The following is an 18710-nucleotide window of genomic DNA, read 5'->3' on the forward strand; positions in this document are numbered from 1 at the left end:
CCAAGAGTCTTGGCTAATTTAGAAAAATGAATTATATCTGTTGGAAATTCAAGGACATAGAGTCTAGATACATCAGAAGGATGCCAACTGGGGTAGGTTATTCTACCAGATATTAGCCATAGCAATAGCACTTAAGACTCACATACTTCCCACTTTACAGCACTCTTTAAGTGGTTTACAACATCAGCATATTGTCCTTAACAATCTACCTCAGAAGGATGGAAGGCTGAGTCAATCTTGAACCTGTCAGGATCGAACTCTAGATTGTGGGCAGAGTTAGCAATATACTGAACCAGAACTAATGGCCTACCCCAGCTGGCATCCTCCAGATGTACCCAAACTATATATCCTTGAATTTCTAACAAGTATATACTAGCTAAGATATCTGGAATTGTAGAATTCTATGCCAAAGGCCCAAAAGGAAGGTTGGGTCAAGGGAGTCTGAACTATGGATGCTACAGCTCATACTTTTCAGGTACAACTAGAGGAGACAGCAAGCGAGCTATAATTGGCTTGGTTCACCTTTATCCTCTGTGTTTCAATGATCCTTTCTCAATAGCTTTGCAATTTTGTGCATTTACAATGTGCACACCAAATTACTGCTCCCAAATTAGGTATTAACTTCCCTAAAAGATGTTTCATATAGCACTGATCTGATTTCAACATATCGAATGGTGCACAACTACCAGGAATTTAGCAATCTACCCAGTTTTATTAGTAGATTGATTCTCATTTTTTTAAAAACCCTGCATGGTATGAAAGCCTTTTCATATGTTTCACACAAGAACATAAAACTTCCATCAGTGAGGGGAAAAAAACCATTCTTCCATATACATAACAAGCTATGTCTATTCACTTAGAACAACTTTCCCTAATCTGGTACCACTCAACACATCTGGAAAGGGTCACAGCAGAGAAGAATGAATTAAATCCCACACACTTTCACGGAAGCTGACTAGTGTTGGTTAACAGAAAGCAGGAAAAATTCACAAATGCCAGTTTCACATTTCATCCAGTGAATACTGCGCTATCAATAAAGCATAAAGATATGATGTCTTAAGTTCAAACAAGCTTTTACAGGAAAAAGGGAATACATTCATACAATTGATTCACACGATTGCAACATGTGAATATTAGAAGCACATGTATTATGCGATTCTTCCCTTTTGCTCAGATCTTCCTGTTGTTTATATGCTACAACAAACATATATCATGTATATGTAATATGTGAAAAGGCTTGAGGGGGGAAAAAAGAAATCAAAACTAAGTATTTGGCCTCGTTCTGAAATACTGACAATTCTAATCTATAAAAGATTCAAGAGAAGTACTACTAGAAAAAGACCAGAAATGGAACCATTGTTAGAAGTTTATCATCCCACTGTATTATTACTTTTTAATAAATTGCTTATTAAAACATCAATATGAAGATTTGATTTAAACAAGTTAGTATTCAAAAAGTTGTTACAGCGATATATTTTGATGGAAATTCTTCAGATGTTGCTCCTTCAAGATCCAAATAGAGAGGAAGAGGAGGAGCAGGAAAAAAAAACCTCTCCTCTTAGCTGAAGTTGTCAATATTTCCAGACTTCAAACAGAATTCCATTTAGGAATAACTATAGTTCACATTATACCGCCCAAAAGACATCACAGAATTAATTATTGGGGCAGGGTAGGGACAAACAATTACTTAGAAAAGACGACAGCTTCCAAATTGTGGAGTTTAGTCTCACTCTCTTTAAACCTAAAATCAAGCCTGCAATTTCCTTCACTGTCTTTGACCAAAAAGCTCAGCTGCCTATGTGTTTTTAGGCTTTTCAGACAACTACATGGATATTACAGTATTTTTAATTTTTAAATGCTTCTGACAGATAATTCATTTTCCAGTCTCTCTTCAGCCTCCATTTTATCCTACACCAGAGGGGCACAAATATGGTCCAGGAACACCATGTAGCACACCAACAATCCTTCTAGCAGCCCTTTCAGACTGAATAGCCTTCCACCTTTTCTGCTTTCTGAAGTATTTAATTAGCAAAATGGATAATTTACAATTTACTTCTTAAAACTCTTTGACACTTTCCCAAAAACGAACCTAACCTCACTAACTGTGGACCATGACTCACAAAAAGTTGGGTGCAGTTCTTGAGTTGAATGAGAGTCTCTACTCTAGTAAAAGGGAGGAAAAAACATTAAATTAAGAGCAACCAAGGATTATAACCTTAGATGAGGGATTGTACAGTCAGTCGCTTAAGAAAAGAAAATCATAGAAAAAACACTGGTGTTTTTTTTAAAAAAAGCCTAACAAAAGAGTGGTAAAGGCGGCAGATAAGCACAAAAGAATCTTCAGACATATTTGGTACATAAAGAAGGATTTCTATGTATATCCTCCTTCAGCCAAAGAACAAATCTGACCCCCAATATCCATGTAAAACAGCCTCTGTACTATTTGTACTCTTTTAATAGTTTAGGGATAATATAGTTCAGTTCATTGTAATGCCATACAAAAATGGAACAATTAGACCAGAGCCTAACTGATCCCTTGCAAGATCATTTACAGAGGACTCCCCCAGATATAACTCATTGGAATTAATGCCAACTGCTATCAGATTTGGTATATAGAATTTGACATTTTACCCAACTAGGTGACCTAGGATATTTTGAGATTTTGGAATGTTGCAGTTATAATCCATGTATGGTGCATCATGCTGAGGAAAACCCATGTAGAGTTTGATCAACTAACTATCAGTTTAGGGAACAACATATATTTCTGCTCCTTTGTCAGTTCACATTTGGCTACCCCTGATCTTAGGAATCTCATTCCTAGATAAACCATAAAAACAATAGACAGGAAAGGCCTCACCTGTCTGTGTCTAAGCACTATATTGCCAATTTATTGGCCACATCATGTATGCCCTCCATTGAAGGGAGAATCAAGTTTTGCAGCTAAGTATTTCAAGTTGCTGATCAAAGAGGGTGGGATACTTTGATCTATATATGGTATTATTAAGATCCAGTCAAGGAGAAGCACAAGATGCTAAGCAGGGCACCAAAACGCTGCTCTCCCCCATGCATTGCAATGGATATTCCTCTGGCTTCTGAGAAGGTATTGGCTACATATTTTTAAAGTACAAAAAGGAAATCAAGGTAGTTAAGGAAGTCAAATTCTGCACACTATATATTACTTCTTTCGTGCCCTGCATTTATAAGGATCAAGGCACACACACAGCCCTGTCTATTGAGAGACAGAATGCAGAAATGTGGTGGACTCTGATTAATTTCAGAATATGTGTTGACTTTTAATTTTCTTTTTTAGCCAGACTAAGCATTTTGCCTTAAATCATAGCAGTATAAACCCGAGTGTATGCACCTACAGCTGAAGTTAATGGAAAGAGAGATTAAGCTACCAGACGCTGCTAGGGAGATTTCTTTTAGACAAAGTTAACCTGTATCAAATTTAATAGTTTTAAAAAACTGGCAGTGTAAGACTTTCTTACAATCATTTGATAGATTTTTTTTTTTTTTAAAAAAGGCACACAGATTGAGAAGTGCTTGCATAAAAAGTCCAGAAAAGTCAAGACTTTTATATTAATAGATCTACATATAAAGACTTTTGGAATGGAAGTCCACTACAGTATGTTACCAAGCCCTTACAGGTTGCTTTAAATCTACTTTCTATTTGATTAGTAAAAATGCTATCCTTTACATACACAAAAATAGTGTTAAACCTTTGACCCAAAGTGGAAATACAAGGTTCAAAGTAATTGGGGGGTTTTTTAAGAGAAAAGAAAAGCCCCATCTGGAGACGTTAGGAATCACACTAAAGTATCTATCCTAAAATAGGTTGGGCCCAAATCAAATGTTTTTATGCCACTGGATTCAGTGTTATTTTCACATACTATTGTGTCCAGTTATTATTAATGTCCAGTTTCTATTAAAAGAAGATGCCCTTGTAGCTCAAGAGGGGAAAAAATCTGCTGTAAATTTCCAGACTACTTGACTGAGTACACCCATAAACACAGTCCATTGATACAAGCAAGAGCTGGTGCACAATATGTCCCTTTGGAGATTCTGCCCCAGAGTTGTAAACAATTACCAGTTCTAATTAGTCCAGATAGAAATATTAGTCATGTAAGTGCAAAAAGAAAAAATTATCCCTGCAGGAAGAAAATTGTTCCCTTTTAAACAATTAGAAGGAAAGGAATAATCCTGGGCAAAGTTTGGTTAAGCAGGAGATGCTTCTTCCCCTCATGTGTATAAATTTTGCACAGACAAATATATACATATATATGTACATACATACAAACATTGCAGGAAACAACTGTAAGTACAGTGCATTCTTTTTAGGTTTAGAAAGCAGGAGTCATGTCTGGTTCCAGTTTGAACTGCACGGAATGCTTAATCCTTCTTTTAGTGGAAGTAGCCAAGCTTCTCCTGAAGCCATTCCTCAGTGAGATCTTCTGTATTCCTGATTTCAAATACCTGGGGGGAAAACAGACACAAAAATAGTTTCAGCAAGTACACCAAGACATGGTTAAAAGAATAAACCACAGTTGACTATGTTGATGCAACCCACTAAGCCAAACCTAAACAAATTACAGTATGGTTTAGCATGCTGTATGTGCTAAGCCAAAAAGACAAGTCATCTAGTCCAAAAGGGAATAAGAAACAGCTATTACATAATATATTTTTAATTTAACTTTTTTAGAAATATACTACTACTGTTGCAGATAAATATGTCCAGGAAAAAGCACACAATCATCTATCCTTGACCAAGAAACCGCTAAAGTTGGACTTCTTAAAAATATATATTGTCATTTGGTTTGGGGCCTTCAAAACAGTGTACCAGCAGATCAAACTACAGTACTATCTTAGGACTTATTTCCCACAGAAACAGGATACTCGAGACCAAGACAGAATCTTTTTAGTTGCAGGTAAAGTCTTACGTGAGATAAATCCATTGTTTCCTTGGACAGCAGATCAAGGAGAAAGCTAAGTCAAAACTTCCTCCCCAGCATTTTAGCTTTTTCTGTGAATGGATGTATTAATTATTACTGGGGAGAACACTGAGTCATGCAAAGATCATCTTTGGCTTAAAGTCTAGGATTTTCTGAAGCTGAAGCTGAAGCTCATCAGTTAGAAATGGAAAAAAGAGGAAGGTCAACTATATGGAAGTGCAATATAAAGTGGCCCAGTTCTTTACTGCAACCTGGTGTTCCCTCAAAATACTTTGGACATGCATCAGCACCTTGCAGGAGCAATAGCCCAAGAAAGATGGAATGAACTAAGTTGCCCACAAAGGCCCTGTTGGATACACCAGATTCCTGAAGCATAAAAAGAAACACACAGCTGTAAAGGAAGAGGGAATGCAGCAGTTCTGGTTATTTTGTGATTTCTCTATTCTCTAGTCTAGATGACTGTTTCTCAACCTTATGCTCAAAGAGCACTCCAAGGACTATACATTGAGCTACTTGCATCCCGGAACCATTACTTGCCACTTATGGCTTCAGGAAGCCAAATAAAATATCATTTTGCATAGTTAAAGATCAATATTCACCAGACAAATCTCCAATGAGCATAGAGCTGCATGTGAACCCATCCTGGAGAACAGCAATTTCGGAAAGGTTATATAGCACATGTTACAAAGTTCAGCTTTCTCTGGAGATAAAATTTTGGTAAGTACCAGATTATGTACATCCTGCAAATATCAGTGTTTGAATTGACAGACTCTAGGGGCAAGACGAAATACAACAACTTGGCAACAAATGCATCCAAGGTTTGCTTCAGTTTTACCTTTGTGAGTTCTGCTGTTTGAACTAATTTATTTTTGCTGCCAGCATACATCATCTGTTGCTCAGGCTTACATCCTGTAATTGTAAAAAAGGAGGAAGGTAAGTAGAGACAAATAAAACCACATTAGTCAGTCTATTTGGCTATAGGTCCTCAGTCCTTACTGCATATGCAAGAAATAACTGGTCTTTTCCTTATCCTATTTGCCACTTTAAAATTAACATAACAATTTCCCCAATCTAATGATTTCCAGATGTATCAGACCAATTCTCACAACAGACTGGCTAGAAAAAGGGGGGGGGGTTGAAATCTTTCAACGCATCTCGAAAATATAAGCTTGGAGAAAATTTGATTAGCTAATTCTGCACACCAAAAAAGATTCAGTTAGCAGTAGCAGCTTCTTAAAAGAAGTGCTTGGAAAATATTGAAAAGGCCAGGCTGCCTTTTGCCCCCTGAATATGCCTATACTTAACAGTCTTTATCTAAAACTATTACATGTACTATATTGGTGGGCACTAGGACGGAACTTTTTCTGTGGCAGCACCCTTAGTCTGGGGGTTTAAGTCTTAAGAAACGTTGATTAAGAATGCTTTAGTTTAAGGGCTGATGTTTTTATTTCTGCTTATTGAGGATAATATATGTCTGTGCTTTAAACTTGAAAAGCATGCTATAGATGTTTTAATACATGCTTATAAAAAACCCAACATTCACAACTTCATGTTTTATAGATGTTTGGGGTTATGACTTCCATAATCTTTTACTAGCAGGGACTATAGGAGGGCACCAGAGGCACTGTACACACATACTTAACAGGAAATCTGATCAACCATTTACTTATTTCACTATCCTCTTCAAGCTAGTTAAAAGATATTTACTGAAGACATCAGCTGCCAATTCTATTCATATATACCAAAAACATTAAACACAGAACATATGTTCCAGAGTCTACACCAGCTTGTCAGATTGGAAATATATAACCATCCACCGAATGTTCTAAAAAGCACGGTAAACGTTTACACACATTACTGAGTGATTCTTATTATTTACATTACAGTAGACCATTATTAGCCATGTGCTGAAGAGATGGTAATTTAAGATGTGAGGGAATATATCTTACACAACTAAGACAATTTGGTATATTAATCTTTAACATTCATACACAGAGACTCAGTGTTCACACATAGTGCTAATTTGGTATACTAGTCCTTAACATAATACATACTCAGTGTTTACACATTGTTTTAGGAGTATAATGTATGTCACAACGTGCATCATGTCATTATACAAACGATGCAAAATTATATTTCCACTATGACATCATAATGTATGTGCATTATTTGACTACTGCAGATGCTAATGGCGTTAAGCTATTGTTTTATTTATAAAGGTTTTCACATAATACTAAGCTATCTCCATGACTTGGGAATGCAACTCCTAGTTGCTATGCAGGTAATCCCTAGATAAATTCAGCATTCAGGGAATGAGAAATTTCCTTACATTTCAAAATCCAATTGCTATCAAGTTATTCATCAACTCAATGTAGAATAAAGTGCGTAACTGCTGAAGTCTTTACAAATTTCATTAAAGAAGCCTTTAAAAGTTTTCTGCAGTCCTGGTGAGACTGAAAACAACTGCATCCCCATTAGCTAACAAAATTAAATTGTTAGCAAGGTCTACAGCCATTCTGTGTTCTCACTCCCTTTTCTGATAACCTCTGTCACTTGTTGGTCTCTATAGACTCTTTGTCCTATTCTTCCTACAACTGCTTTGAATGTTTTGTTGACCCAACATAAAGGCCCTTATAATGAAACTAAGAAACCAAACAACATGGAACTTTTCCCAGCTAATCAAAATGAAAATCCTTAACATATCCTTAAGTACTTTTTATCTTGGATGGCAGCCATCTTTTTATTTCTACTGAAGACAGTTTGCACATCAGTTCATGAGAGTTCAACTTACCAACTGGACTTGAGAAGATAAAGCAGAGGGGGTAAGAGACTCGCCCATCATCATGCTGGTACTTGTAGCTATAGACAATGAATGTGTTCTAAAGGTAAGGAAACTAGAGAACTTAAGTGTGGTTTGTGGAATATTCCACAGCTGGCTTGGTTCACATACACCCTAAACCAGGGGTGTCAAACTGCCGGCCAGTGGGCCGGACACATCATCCAGAAGCCGCACCCACCCCATTGCCGGCAATGGCAAAACCGTCCTGATACATAGTACGACATCACGACTCGCGAGTTTGACATGTCTGCCCTAAACTAAAACCAAATAAACTATAGTCTGGTTTATAGAAATGCATGACTCCAGTATAGAAATAAAGCTCTTCCACCTGCTATAAATCCCTTCCCTTCCTGGACACTTATACAAGAAAGGAGATTCTAAGAAAGATCTGTACACCTTCATTTACCTCTGGACTCTATGCTAAGAAGCACAGTATAGCTTATTGGCTCAGGCACCAAAAATGACAGCAGAAAATCATTTCTCTGTACCAAAATATTACTTTGTTCAATGATAAAAGATATCGAGGTTGTCTTTCTGGAAGTTCATCTTTTAGTTCATCTGGAGATATGCCCTGTAAGAATCACAACAACTAGTATTTTAGCAATGTCCTATTATAGTCAATATGCAATACATTATTACAACCTTCACTCATTTTAAGAAAGTATTTAAAGTCAATACCAGCACTTAAAAACAAATTATTACAACCTGTTAGTTTAGTGCAAGGATATTCTTTTTTTTTCTTTGGCTGCATACATGTATAAATAGATATAAGTAATGTACCTATTGAGACCATGTTTAGCAAAAAACAAAAAGTTTATATATTTAAGCTTGGCAAAACAAAAAGCTACTCCAACTCAGACATACCTCATGTTCTTCATCCAGAACTACCAGCTGTTTCTCTTTGTCAATTTTCACTATACAATAAAAGAAAACAAAAAAAAGTTCATTTAAATTATGCTATCTGCGGGAGGTGGGGGGAATTATTGTCATTCACTTAGGTGTCTTTGTTTTTTTTACTGGTTCTTTTTCTCTTTCACCTGAACTAACAGTCATCACTGAATACAGCAAGATCACTAGAAAAAGTATTTCCTAATAGTCACCAGGCTGCACTAGCTTTTATCACAAGAAGGCTATTTTCAAATTTAGCCAAAGGAGTACCATGTCTGGTCCATGCTCATCTAATATTTGGCTGTTAAGCATTTTCCCAGGGAAGTTGAAACCTAGATTTATTGAACCATTTATTATTAAAACCTACAAAGACTCAAGACACCAATTTCTCCCTTAAACATCCCAATGCTACATAAAGGATCCTGGCTCTACCTTCATTGAAGTAGAAAGAAGTATTAGGTATATATATTGCCTTAACTTATTTATAAAATCAGTAATGGTGTGATTTTAAAAAAAATCTAGTATCTAAATTGTCTTTGCTGGTCTTTGGTGTATCACATCAAGCAAACAAAAGCAATATGTTATTGTTTCTGCATTAAAATACTATAGATGTAGTTTCATTTGAGTTTTGTGCGTTTTGTTAATCAAACCATTGTCATTTACAAATGCTAAAAACATCTGTATCACCATCATAAACATCTGAAATCCCTCCTGAAAACAGGCTTTGAGTCTGGCCAACTTTGGAATGTGGCCTTTGATATGTTGCATAAAGCTGGTGTGGTCCTAAAGCCAACAGAATTCTCACATTCCCGATTTCCGGTTTGTCGACGCAGCTGCCACGGATGTTCGGAAGGTGAGCTCAATCTTCCATGTCCGATTTCGCACCGCTATGGGACCCTGGAAAGAGTTGAAAGTCGCCCTGTAGGGACGACCAGCAAGGAGGGGATCCCCGTTGATCACGGGAGGGCAGTAGCCCTTCCGCTCGATCTGGGGCAGCTCTCCAAACTGGCGGATGAAAGACCGGCCATAGAAATATGGTTCGTCACTAGACTGCAGACAGCCGAAGTCAAATCTACCAGGCACCTATAAAGCAGCGCGGATGAGAGTGGGTGAGATCTACCTCTCTTTAATCCTAACTATTTTTTCCACCTGCATAAGCTGCCCAAAGTACTTTCCCCCCTGTGGAAAGGAGATTCTATCCCACCCTCTAAAAACAGCAGCAACTGACTATCCACGGGAGTTTAAAACGTTGCAAGAATAACTTGATTCCAACTGGATTTTTTTTATCTTTTTAAAATTTGTGGACTAAAAGATTTTTTTTTGAAGATTTGGATTTTTACTTACAAAAAAAAAGTAAAATTGGAAAAAGGATTATAAAAATTTTGGATTTAAAAGAAAACTCTAAATGGTATGGGAGACATCTTGTGGCTAAACCTGATATTACAACTTGTTATTGCTTAAAAGAGACTTGGCTTGAAGCCCAGACTATGCATAAGACTTTTGTAACCTTGACAGATATCAGTTGTGAGAAGCACAGCTGTGTTCTATATTCAGTGACAAAAAAAAATATTCATTCTTTGATTGCAAAGCTTTTAACTTAACACATTACTAAGAGAACATGGATAAAGATCAGGAACAGATTCTCTTTATGTTGAAAGCAATTTATGAAACTATTCTTACAGCTACTGATGAAATAAGAAGTTACAGAAAAGAACAAGATGTCAGCCTAGATATACGAACCCAAACTTTGATTACAACTAAAAAATCAACTACACAGAATATAATAGAAGAAGTGGAACAATTAAATACTATGACAGAAGATTTAACTGATCAACAAACACAGTTAATGGAAAACTCAAAAAGGGACTGACAACATGGAAGAGGGAAAAGACTTTCTATATAAACCAGAAGAAACCTGAGGATCAAGAAGAAGAAGAGACTGAAGGGAAGATAAACATTTCAAAACAACTACATCAAGATGGAAAAATAGAGAGACGATTTGTTAGTCCTTTCAAAAAAATGGCGACTGGATGGCTTTTTCTACTTCAAACAATATATACAACAACACAGGGAGATTTATTTGATGACTTAAAAACATGGACATGAAAAGCAAACTGGCAAAGAAAGCAAGCTAGAATAAGACTGAAGAAAATTGGGGTTTTGACTTATCGGTGAGAATTAAAATAGAACATACTCAAATAGATAAGATGTGTATTTTGAATACTGGATTTTGTTATGAGCCAAGATAAAGAAAACTTTGGTCATTTAAAACTTGGAAGTATAAATATAAATAGTTAAATTTGAATATTGATTTGCTTATAAAGGTTGAATGTAAAAGTAATTAAGATATATATAAGCTAAAAATTTCTTGATGAATGTAATAAATATGGTTTTACTTAGCTGTTATAATAAAAACTATTAGCTTAAATATGAGATAGTAGACATCAAGAGAAAAAGAGAGGAATTATTAAATGTTGACATAAGAGAAATTTTGGTTATTAAATTTAAGACATTTGGAAATTAACAGAAAATAAAAATGTTAAACTGTATTATTAATTAGTTGAGGTAAGATGGTAAGAAATAGAATATATTCAAATAGATAAGATGTGTATCCTGAACATTAGATTTTGCGATGAATTGTGATAAAGGGAACTGTGGTTATTTAAAACTTGGAAATTACAAATATTAAATGTTAAATTTAAATATTAACGGGAAACTAAAAATTGGGAAAAAGTAATTAGGACATTGTCTATAAAGATTGAATGTTAAAATAACTAGGATATGTATAAACTAAAAATTATTGGTAAATGTAAGAAAGTTATTTTTATTTAATCGATATAATAAGAATTGTATTAGTTTAAATATGAGACAGTAAATACTAAGGGGAAAAGAGAAGAAATATTTAATGTAGTAGTTTGAGATTTGTATTAAAGATACTTGTATGTTATTGAATTATCGATTAACTCAGCCGCCATGTTGCTTTTTAAATATTTAAGTGTAAAATTAGAAAATCAATAAAATTTTCTTTAAAAAAAAAATCTCACATTCCCCAGTGAATGCCAACCATAGTTAACTTACTTGTATGCCAAAGTCTGCACTCTTCAGAATTTTGCATGTACATGTAAAATTGTACATGTAAAATTGTACATGTAATTCAAATTCAACTAAAACAATGGAAATGCTATACAGAAAATTTTACATGATTTTGTTTGCACAATGTATTCAAAATGACTCAAAATACGGCAAATCTATACAACCCAAATGCTCCTAGATTTGCTTCAAAGACTTAATGGCCTTTTAAAACTTATGTGTGGGGGTATTCAGAAACAAAAATTCAAGTTATTTTCCGCCAGAAGAGAGAACATGAGACTGTATTATTCCCCCTTATGAGTGTTGTGAGCCCTCCTTTTCAGCTTACTGATAATGGCTGCATTGTTCGTGTCTTTACGAAAACGAAACTTTCTCAGCTTCTCTACCAGGTCTTCAGCAACATCACAAACCACTAGGGATTCACTCTAAAGAGAAGAGGGGCGGGGAGTGAAAGAGAAAAGGCACAGATGAACAAAAGGACTCTTTATTTCAGACATACATAACACTCCAGTCCTCAACTGCTAGAGATGCAATGCATAAAAAAAAATCAGGCAATATCTTATTTGGAGAAAAGCTATAGCAAGTATTTTGAAGAAGAAAACACATAATGAGAATGTAGCACAGTATTCCATGAGAACAACTGTTGCAGTTTCCTAGTCTGCTGCCCTCCAGATAAGTTTAGTTTCATTATATTTGGAATGTAGGGAGAAGATTTCAAGACCCCATTACCAAATCCATTTGGCATATACAGTGGAAGCTTGCTGGAGTTGTTATAGTCCCAAGCCCACTTGGAAGAACCTGAGTGGAGGATGTCTGGCTATTCATACTTCCACTTTCTTTTATTTTCCTGCACAATTGTCGAAGAAATCAAGCTTCAGCGGCAATGGGAGAATGCATACAGTATGAATTCAATGTAACTAGAGGAAAGATACTTATCCTTTTCTTCCCTCAAAATCCTTGATGGTCTTGCCCATTGTATCTCTGTTCTTACCCTCCAGGGTGGAGAACACAAAGTCTTTCAGGTGTTGTTGTTGAATTAACAGTTCCAGCATCCCTTGCCTCTCTGGCTATGCTTGCAAGCTTGCTGGGAAATATTTTGTTTGTTTATAGTGTGAACTCACAGTCTCCTGATTCCTAGCCTGGTGCTTTAACCACTAGACCAAACTGGCTCATTCAGGTATCCCAATGCTTTCCTGCCTGTGGTCATCTCTTCAACCATCCTTGCTGTTGAACGGTTTCTAACTTATTCAAATAATTCCACTTGGCATTTCCTATGCCATCCAAACATCTCTACCATGCTACTTTTCTTACTTTCATTCTTCCTTTCCTTCTTTTCCTTCTTCAAATCCTTCATTTGCTTCTTTTGTAAAGTATGCAACAGAATGCACTATCCTCACATTCAGCTGAAATGAATCTTACTATGATTATAAAAACTAAATATTCTCACTTGATTGTCTGTGATTCCATTTCCCTAGCTTTCCCATTTTGTCTCTCTTAGGTTGCTTTCCACACCATTATGCCTTCTGGATCTGCCTTTTTATTATTTCGATAGTGGGTTCCATAGACAATATGTACAATTGACTATTCCCAGTACTGCATGGCAACATCTCCCAACACACAGCTTGTTATCAGAATTCAATATGGGCAGCAGTGCTAAATACAGTTCTGGGGAAATACATATACATGTATTCAATGTGATTTACTTCTGCAAAACCTAGTAATAATTCTAGGCTATGTTCACATATTTTACATAGCCATAATGTTACTTTGATTTTGGCTTGGAATATGTCTGTAGTGACTGTTTAGTCAGAAACCTATGGTCAAAAAATGACTTGATACATGGTAAAGCCAGCCAAGAGCAGCTTGTGGACTAGCATTGCAGTAGGCAAGGTGATCCACCTCAGGAAGACGGGCAACACTCAGGACCAACATAAGTAATGTACGTGTTACTAAATCAGACAGCTAAGAAAACCCAGGTTTCTTTTCACTCTGCGATAAATAAATTGGGGAGATTCCCATATCCAATATAGAAAGCTATGCATTTTTACAAAATGGGTAATTAGGCTACAAAATTTCTAAAACTGTAGCAATAGGCACCAATTATAAAAGGAAATAAGACAATTTATGGAGAATAGTAGCTATTAGTCACAGCTGCTATATATTACTTCCAGTTGCCAAGGCAGCATGATTTTCAACATTGAGAAAACATTAGTCCGTGTTGAGCTTTGAATTTCTCATATGCACCTGGTTCCAAAAGAAGAAAGCTTCTGCACCTGGTTGTCCAACATGGATATATTACACTAGGATGCTAAAGATGTTTTTATTCAGGGACTAATTGGTAAAATTATTCAAAACAGATATTGCAAATGAAGGCAAATCTACGTGTCCCAGGATAATGTTACAGGATCCAACTGAGTCAGTCACGGGGACCAAAGGTTTATTCTTTCAAGCTTTTGGGCTCATGCTGGAGCCCATCATCAGGGAACTTCTCTCTCTCCATAATATGTAAAACAGATATTCATTATTCTATATTACACAAATAAACCAGAACAGTCAGAATTACATTTCTTTTAAAAAAACAAACACTTGCTCATAAATCCAATCTGCAATCTATTTTACTATATGCATACAATACTCACCGTGTATAAATGCTGTATGAAAATATAACCTGGCAGTTACAATTGCACAAATTATATTAAGCCAGAAAAGCCACAAATGAGTTTCCCAAGCAGATTGACTTGCAGGCATTTGTTATGATATGCAAATCAACTATTTCGAAAAAAAACATTTGCTTATAACAGAAGGTTCTGAGCCTGCAAGGAGTCCTTGAGCATGAGAACAAAGTATCGCAATCTTGTTGCCAAGGAAAAATAATAAAATGGATTCAGAGATCTTCATCTTCTGTATCTTACTGTTTAGAGATTTGGTATCGGTCCTCTGCTATATCAGGAGCCAGTATAAAAACCACAGGATTAGGGGGAGATTAATTTGTTGACCTTTCCTTCTCTCCCTTTGCAAAACATTGCAAAACATTTTGGATAAGAACTGTTTTTGTTTATCTTACATCTATTACTCCAAAGCATAATATATAATGGGTTAAAAATGCATTTTTGAGGGAACATAGCATCTAAGAAAAGTTGCTTCAAAGCACATAATTCCTAGTTAGGGGCAGGAAGGAGATCCCAATTACATCTGATGGGTTTAGAAACACAGATATGTGCTGCATTTCTTCATACCAAAGTCTTAAAATCTCTCACAAATACATAGTTTGGGGGTCACAAAAGTCTTGTTTTTTTAGTTAGGCAAAAGTTTCACCAACGACTTCTGAGCACACGAAGAGATAAGTCAAATTCCTTAATATTAAGCAATATTTGTAGTTAGGAATTAGAAGTTGCAACAACACAAGGGAATGGATTTGAAGAGAAAGGCAATGAAGAATCCCAAGGCCATTCAGACCAATCTCTCCTTGCAATGTACACAAGCTACTTCTCCCTGTCAACAATGGCTATAGATAGAAAATGACCAGAGTTTTTGGACCAGAATAAGACGCAGTAATACCATTACTTTTACAAATGAAAATAAGTATACTCAAAGGTATGGTTTAACACAAATAAGAAAAAACATTAGTGCTTCAAATTATTTTTCTCAGGACTGCTAAGGAGCAGTAATAAAATAAGTCTTCAAGTTAACTCCTAGCAAATTCATGAACAAAAATTTGAGGGGGGGGGGAGTAGCAAAATGAAATGGTTTGCTACTGCCTTCTTCCAGACTTTTTTATTTTATTTTATTTTCCAGTCTAACATCCTTAGATTTTCAGATGATTTCTCATCCAAGAACTAACTAATCAGTCAAGGTTGGCTAGATGCTGCCACCTGCTTAACAAGGAGCATTTAGGTGTCATAATATCAGATTTTGCCAACTCCTTCTACAATTACACATACTGAAAACCCCATTTAAATCCATTGGCATTTTTCCCTAAATAAACACAAATTAGTCAGTTGCAAGACCCCTAGAGCAATTATCATGGATTACAGTTCTCCTTTCAGGATTTTTTAGGAAACAGATCCTATCTGAGGATAAAGTTCAAGTTGAACCCCATGGACCTTTTCCCCAGTGAGACGTCAGTGCTGAACTGAACTATCAGGATTATAAATGTGCCTCAATCACTCCCGGGATTTAAGCCACTCATTTCTTCCACTTTTTCCTTGAAAAGAATGACAAGTGCAAATATAATGCAGATATTTGTCTGTGAGCATGCGTTTAAAATATCTGAGGGGGCTTTTCCTAATGACCACTTAGGGTTTCCCCAACCCTCAAGGTTCAATAGGACAATCCATTATTATTAGTTTTCATATTACTATTAGTTATTAAATATTTGAGGGTCAATGAACAATCTGAAACTTCCTAAAAGGGTTGATGAGCTGAAGAGCGTTAGAGGCTAGAGCGTATTTCCCAATCTCAGAGAAAGAGAGGTGTAAACTTCAATTCCCAGAATTTCCCAACCAGGTTGAGAAACACCGGACTAGAGGAAAAGTATCCATTGCCCCCCAAGGCAGGGTCTCCCAGATGTGCAGGACTCCAAATCCTAGCCATTTATTTTAATGATAGAACAGGAGGGAAAGAAAACTGCAAATGGAAAGAAATGAGCGCTTGTGCTAAGAAAGAGACCTGCAAAATGGGAAAAGAAAATTGCACTTTGGCCCTACCTTTGCAAGAAGCACTGATTTGTCTTTGAGGAGGCGGCAGGGAGTAGCAATTCCAAGCTCTGCCCCTCCCCCTCCCGAAGCGAGGGAAAATTGGAGATAATTTCATTAAAAAGGAGCATCAATCCGAAGATTGGTGGATCATCCCCGTAACTGGAATTCATCGCCTTAACCTTTGTCAAATATTTAGGCGAAGCTTACAGGAATCCGTACGTTGTTTACAAGCCACAATATACCATTCTATTAAACAAGCGCATTGCATTCAATTTAGCTGAATTTGTTGTTATGCGAGGGGAGAGATCTCATTCTCCATTCAATCGCTGGGAGGGGGCTATTTATTTAGAGCTTAAATAACTGCAAGAAGGACGGGAAAAAAGAGAGATGAAAACCCAAACGCTAAAAAGCAAATCGCAATTCCACGACAAGCGATCTCGTGAACTTACCATCTTGTAGCTGCAGCAGCTGCCTTTCCTAGCGCTGGCCCTTTAAGAGGCCGGATGGGTCCTCCCCACTTCAACCCCAATCCAGTTCCAGGCGCACTTAGTGCGCATGGCCTGAGCATTTCCTGAACCAATCAATTGTATCGCTCGGCTCCGGCGGCGGCCTCCCCTAGCTACGGTGAGCGAGAGGCCATCGCTCTGGAACTCCCTCTCAAGTGGGGATCATTACAGCAATTGTCTCCCTGCTTCCCTCCCACCCGAGCGTCCATTCGCCCGCCCACGCCTAGAGAGGCTGGAGGATAAAGAGCGTCCCATAGTCGATAGTCCATAATTCCGGGCGGGGCGAGGGAGACTACTTCCTCCTCGCTCTCCCGCCTCTCAGTTAACCAGGAAGCAATGTTGCCATGGTAACCAATACTCTTTTCTTTTCCAAAAAAAAAAAAAGAGAGAGAGAGAGGCGGTAGTGCCGCCCCCTTCAAAACCGAAACAAAGCCAGGCTAAGCAAAATTAAATAATGTGTTTACTCCTAAACGAAAAACAACCATTACTTACATTTTGGTCTCAAGTTTTATTTTAAAAGTTCAAATTTAACGTTTAAAATTGTTAATGAGAGGGTCCTTGTTTTCTTGCAGACGTTTCATTAGCCAAACTAGATAACATCAGTGCTAGTAAAATTGTTGATATCTCTACTATAGAAGTAGTCATTTTACACCAACGAAATTGTCTTTGGATATGCTGTTGAAGACTTAACCACTTCGTGAGATTGAGACGCCTCTCACAAAGGCTTATTCCAGCCTTTTCCAATCTGGTGTCTTCATGATGAACTAGACCACATCTTCTATCATTTGCAACCAGCATTGTATCCCTATCAGCTCACCCTGGTTTGCATTATAATCCTGGTGGATACCCAATTGAGTTTTATATTATAATCAATTTGTTACTCTCAAAAAGTGTTTCTCAACTTTCACCACTTTTAAGATGCATGGACTTCAACTCATGAATTTCCCAGCTGGTGTGAACTTCAATTCCCAGAATCCCCCACTGGCTAGGGAATTCTGGGAGTTGAAGTCTACACATCTTAATGTGGTCACAGCTGAGAACCACTACTCTGAAAGATACTATCCCAATCATCTCAACAGTCTCTGGGCACTTTTGATTGGAACGCAAGCTTTGGGATGCAAGAGAAACTGGATTTGGAGCATCTGCCTACTAATGACTGATCATCTTGACGGGTTATGCAGGCTCCATAGAAACCTAGATCAATCACTCTTTTGAAAAGGTGGTTTTAAGACTAAGGGTCCTGGTTTTAGATGCATGCTGGTGGGTTAGCAAAGTAAAGAATTGACCCAAAGCTGCAATGACCAGGCTCATGTTCAAAAGAACATCACTCTTATAAATTACCAGGCACCAGGGACCGGTTCCGTGGAGAAAGGTTTTTCCACAGATCGGAGGGGGCGTGGCTTTGTGTGCTGCCTGCATCCCACAGATGGGGCTTTGCTTGTTTGTGCGGACCCATTGCTGAGATGCCACGGCCCGGTACCGGTCCACAGACCGGGGGTTGGGGATCCCTGGATTAAAACATATAAATCAATATCAGCATAAAACAACAGAGTACAAATTATAAACATAATTCTATGGTTGACTACTTGGATGCAAGTCCTGTGGAACTGAGTCAAGTCCAGTAAATGTGTATTGAAATTTTGTTAGCAAAAAAACTGAACAAAATGGAATCAATGGGATGCAAATGAAGTGTATTTGTTGTTAATACTTTTAATATATACAGTAAATATAAAAGTTA

General features: G+C 37.0%; 1 protein-coding gene across 1 annotated transcript; it reads right to left on the reverse strand.

Annotated features, from left to right (window-relative positions):
* Nucleotides 1-3295: 3295 nt before the first annotated feature.
* On the reverse strand, nt 3296-17031 carry GMFB (glia maturation factor beta). Its single transcript, XM_015823314.1, has 7 exons — nt 16916-17031; nt 12098-12194; nt 8656-8705; nt 8313-8362; nt 7744-7826; nt 5788-5861; nt 3296-4476 (listed from the first exon to the last, which is right to left on the reverse strand). The coding sequence occupies exons 1-7, from the start codon at nt 16916-16918 to the stop codon at nt 4405-4407; spliced, it is 429 nt and encodes a 142-aa protein (XP_015678800.1). The 5' UTR covers nt 16919-17031; the 3' UTR covers nt 3296-4404.
* Nucleotides 17032-18710: the final 1679 nt, after the last annotated feature.

This window comes from Protobothrops mucrosquamatus, unplaced genomic scaffold (genome assembly GCF_001527695.2).
Source record: "Protobothrops mucrosquamatus isolate PMUCROS unplaced genomic scaffold, P.Mucros_1.0 scaffold1833, whole genome shotgun sequence".
Classification (NCBI taxonomy): Eukaryota; Metazoa; Chordata; class Lepidosauria; order Squamata; family Viperidae; genus Protobothrops; species Protobothrops mucrosquamatus.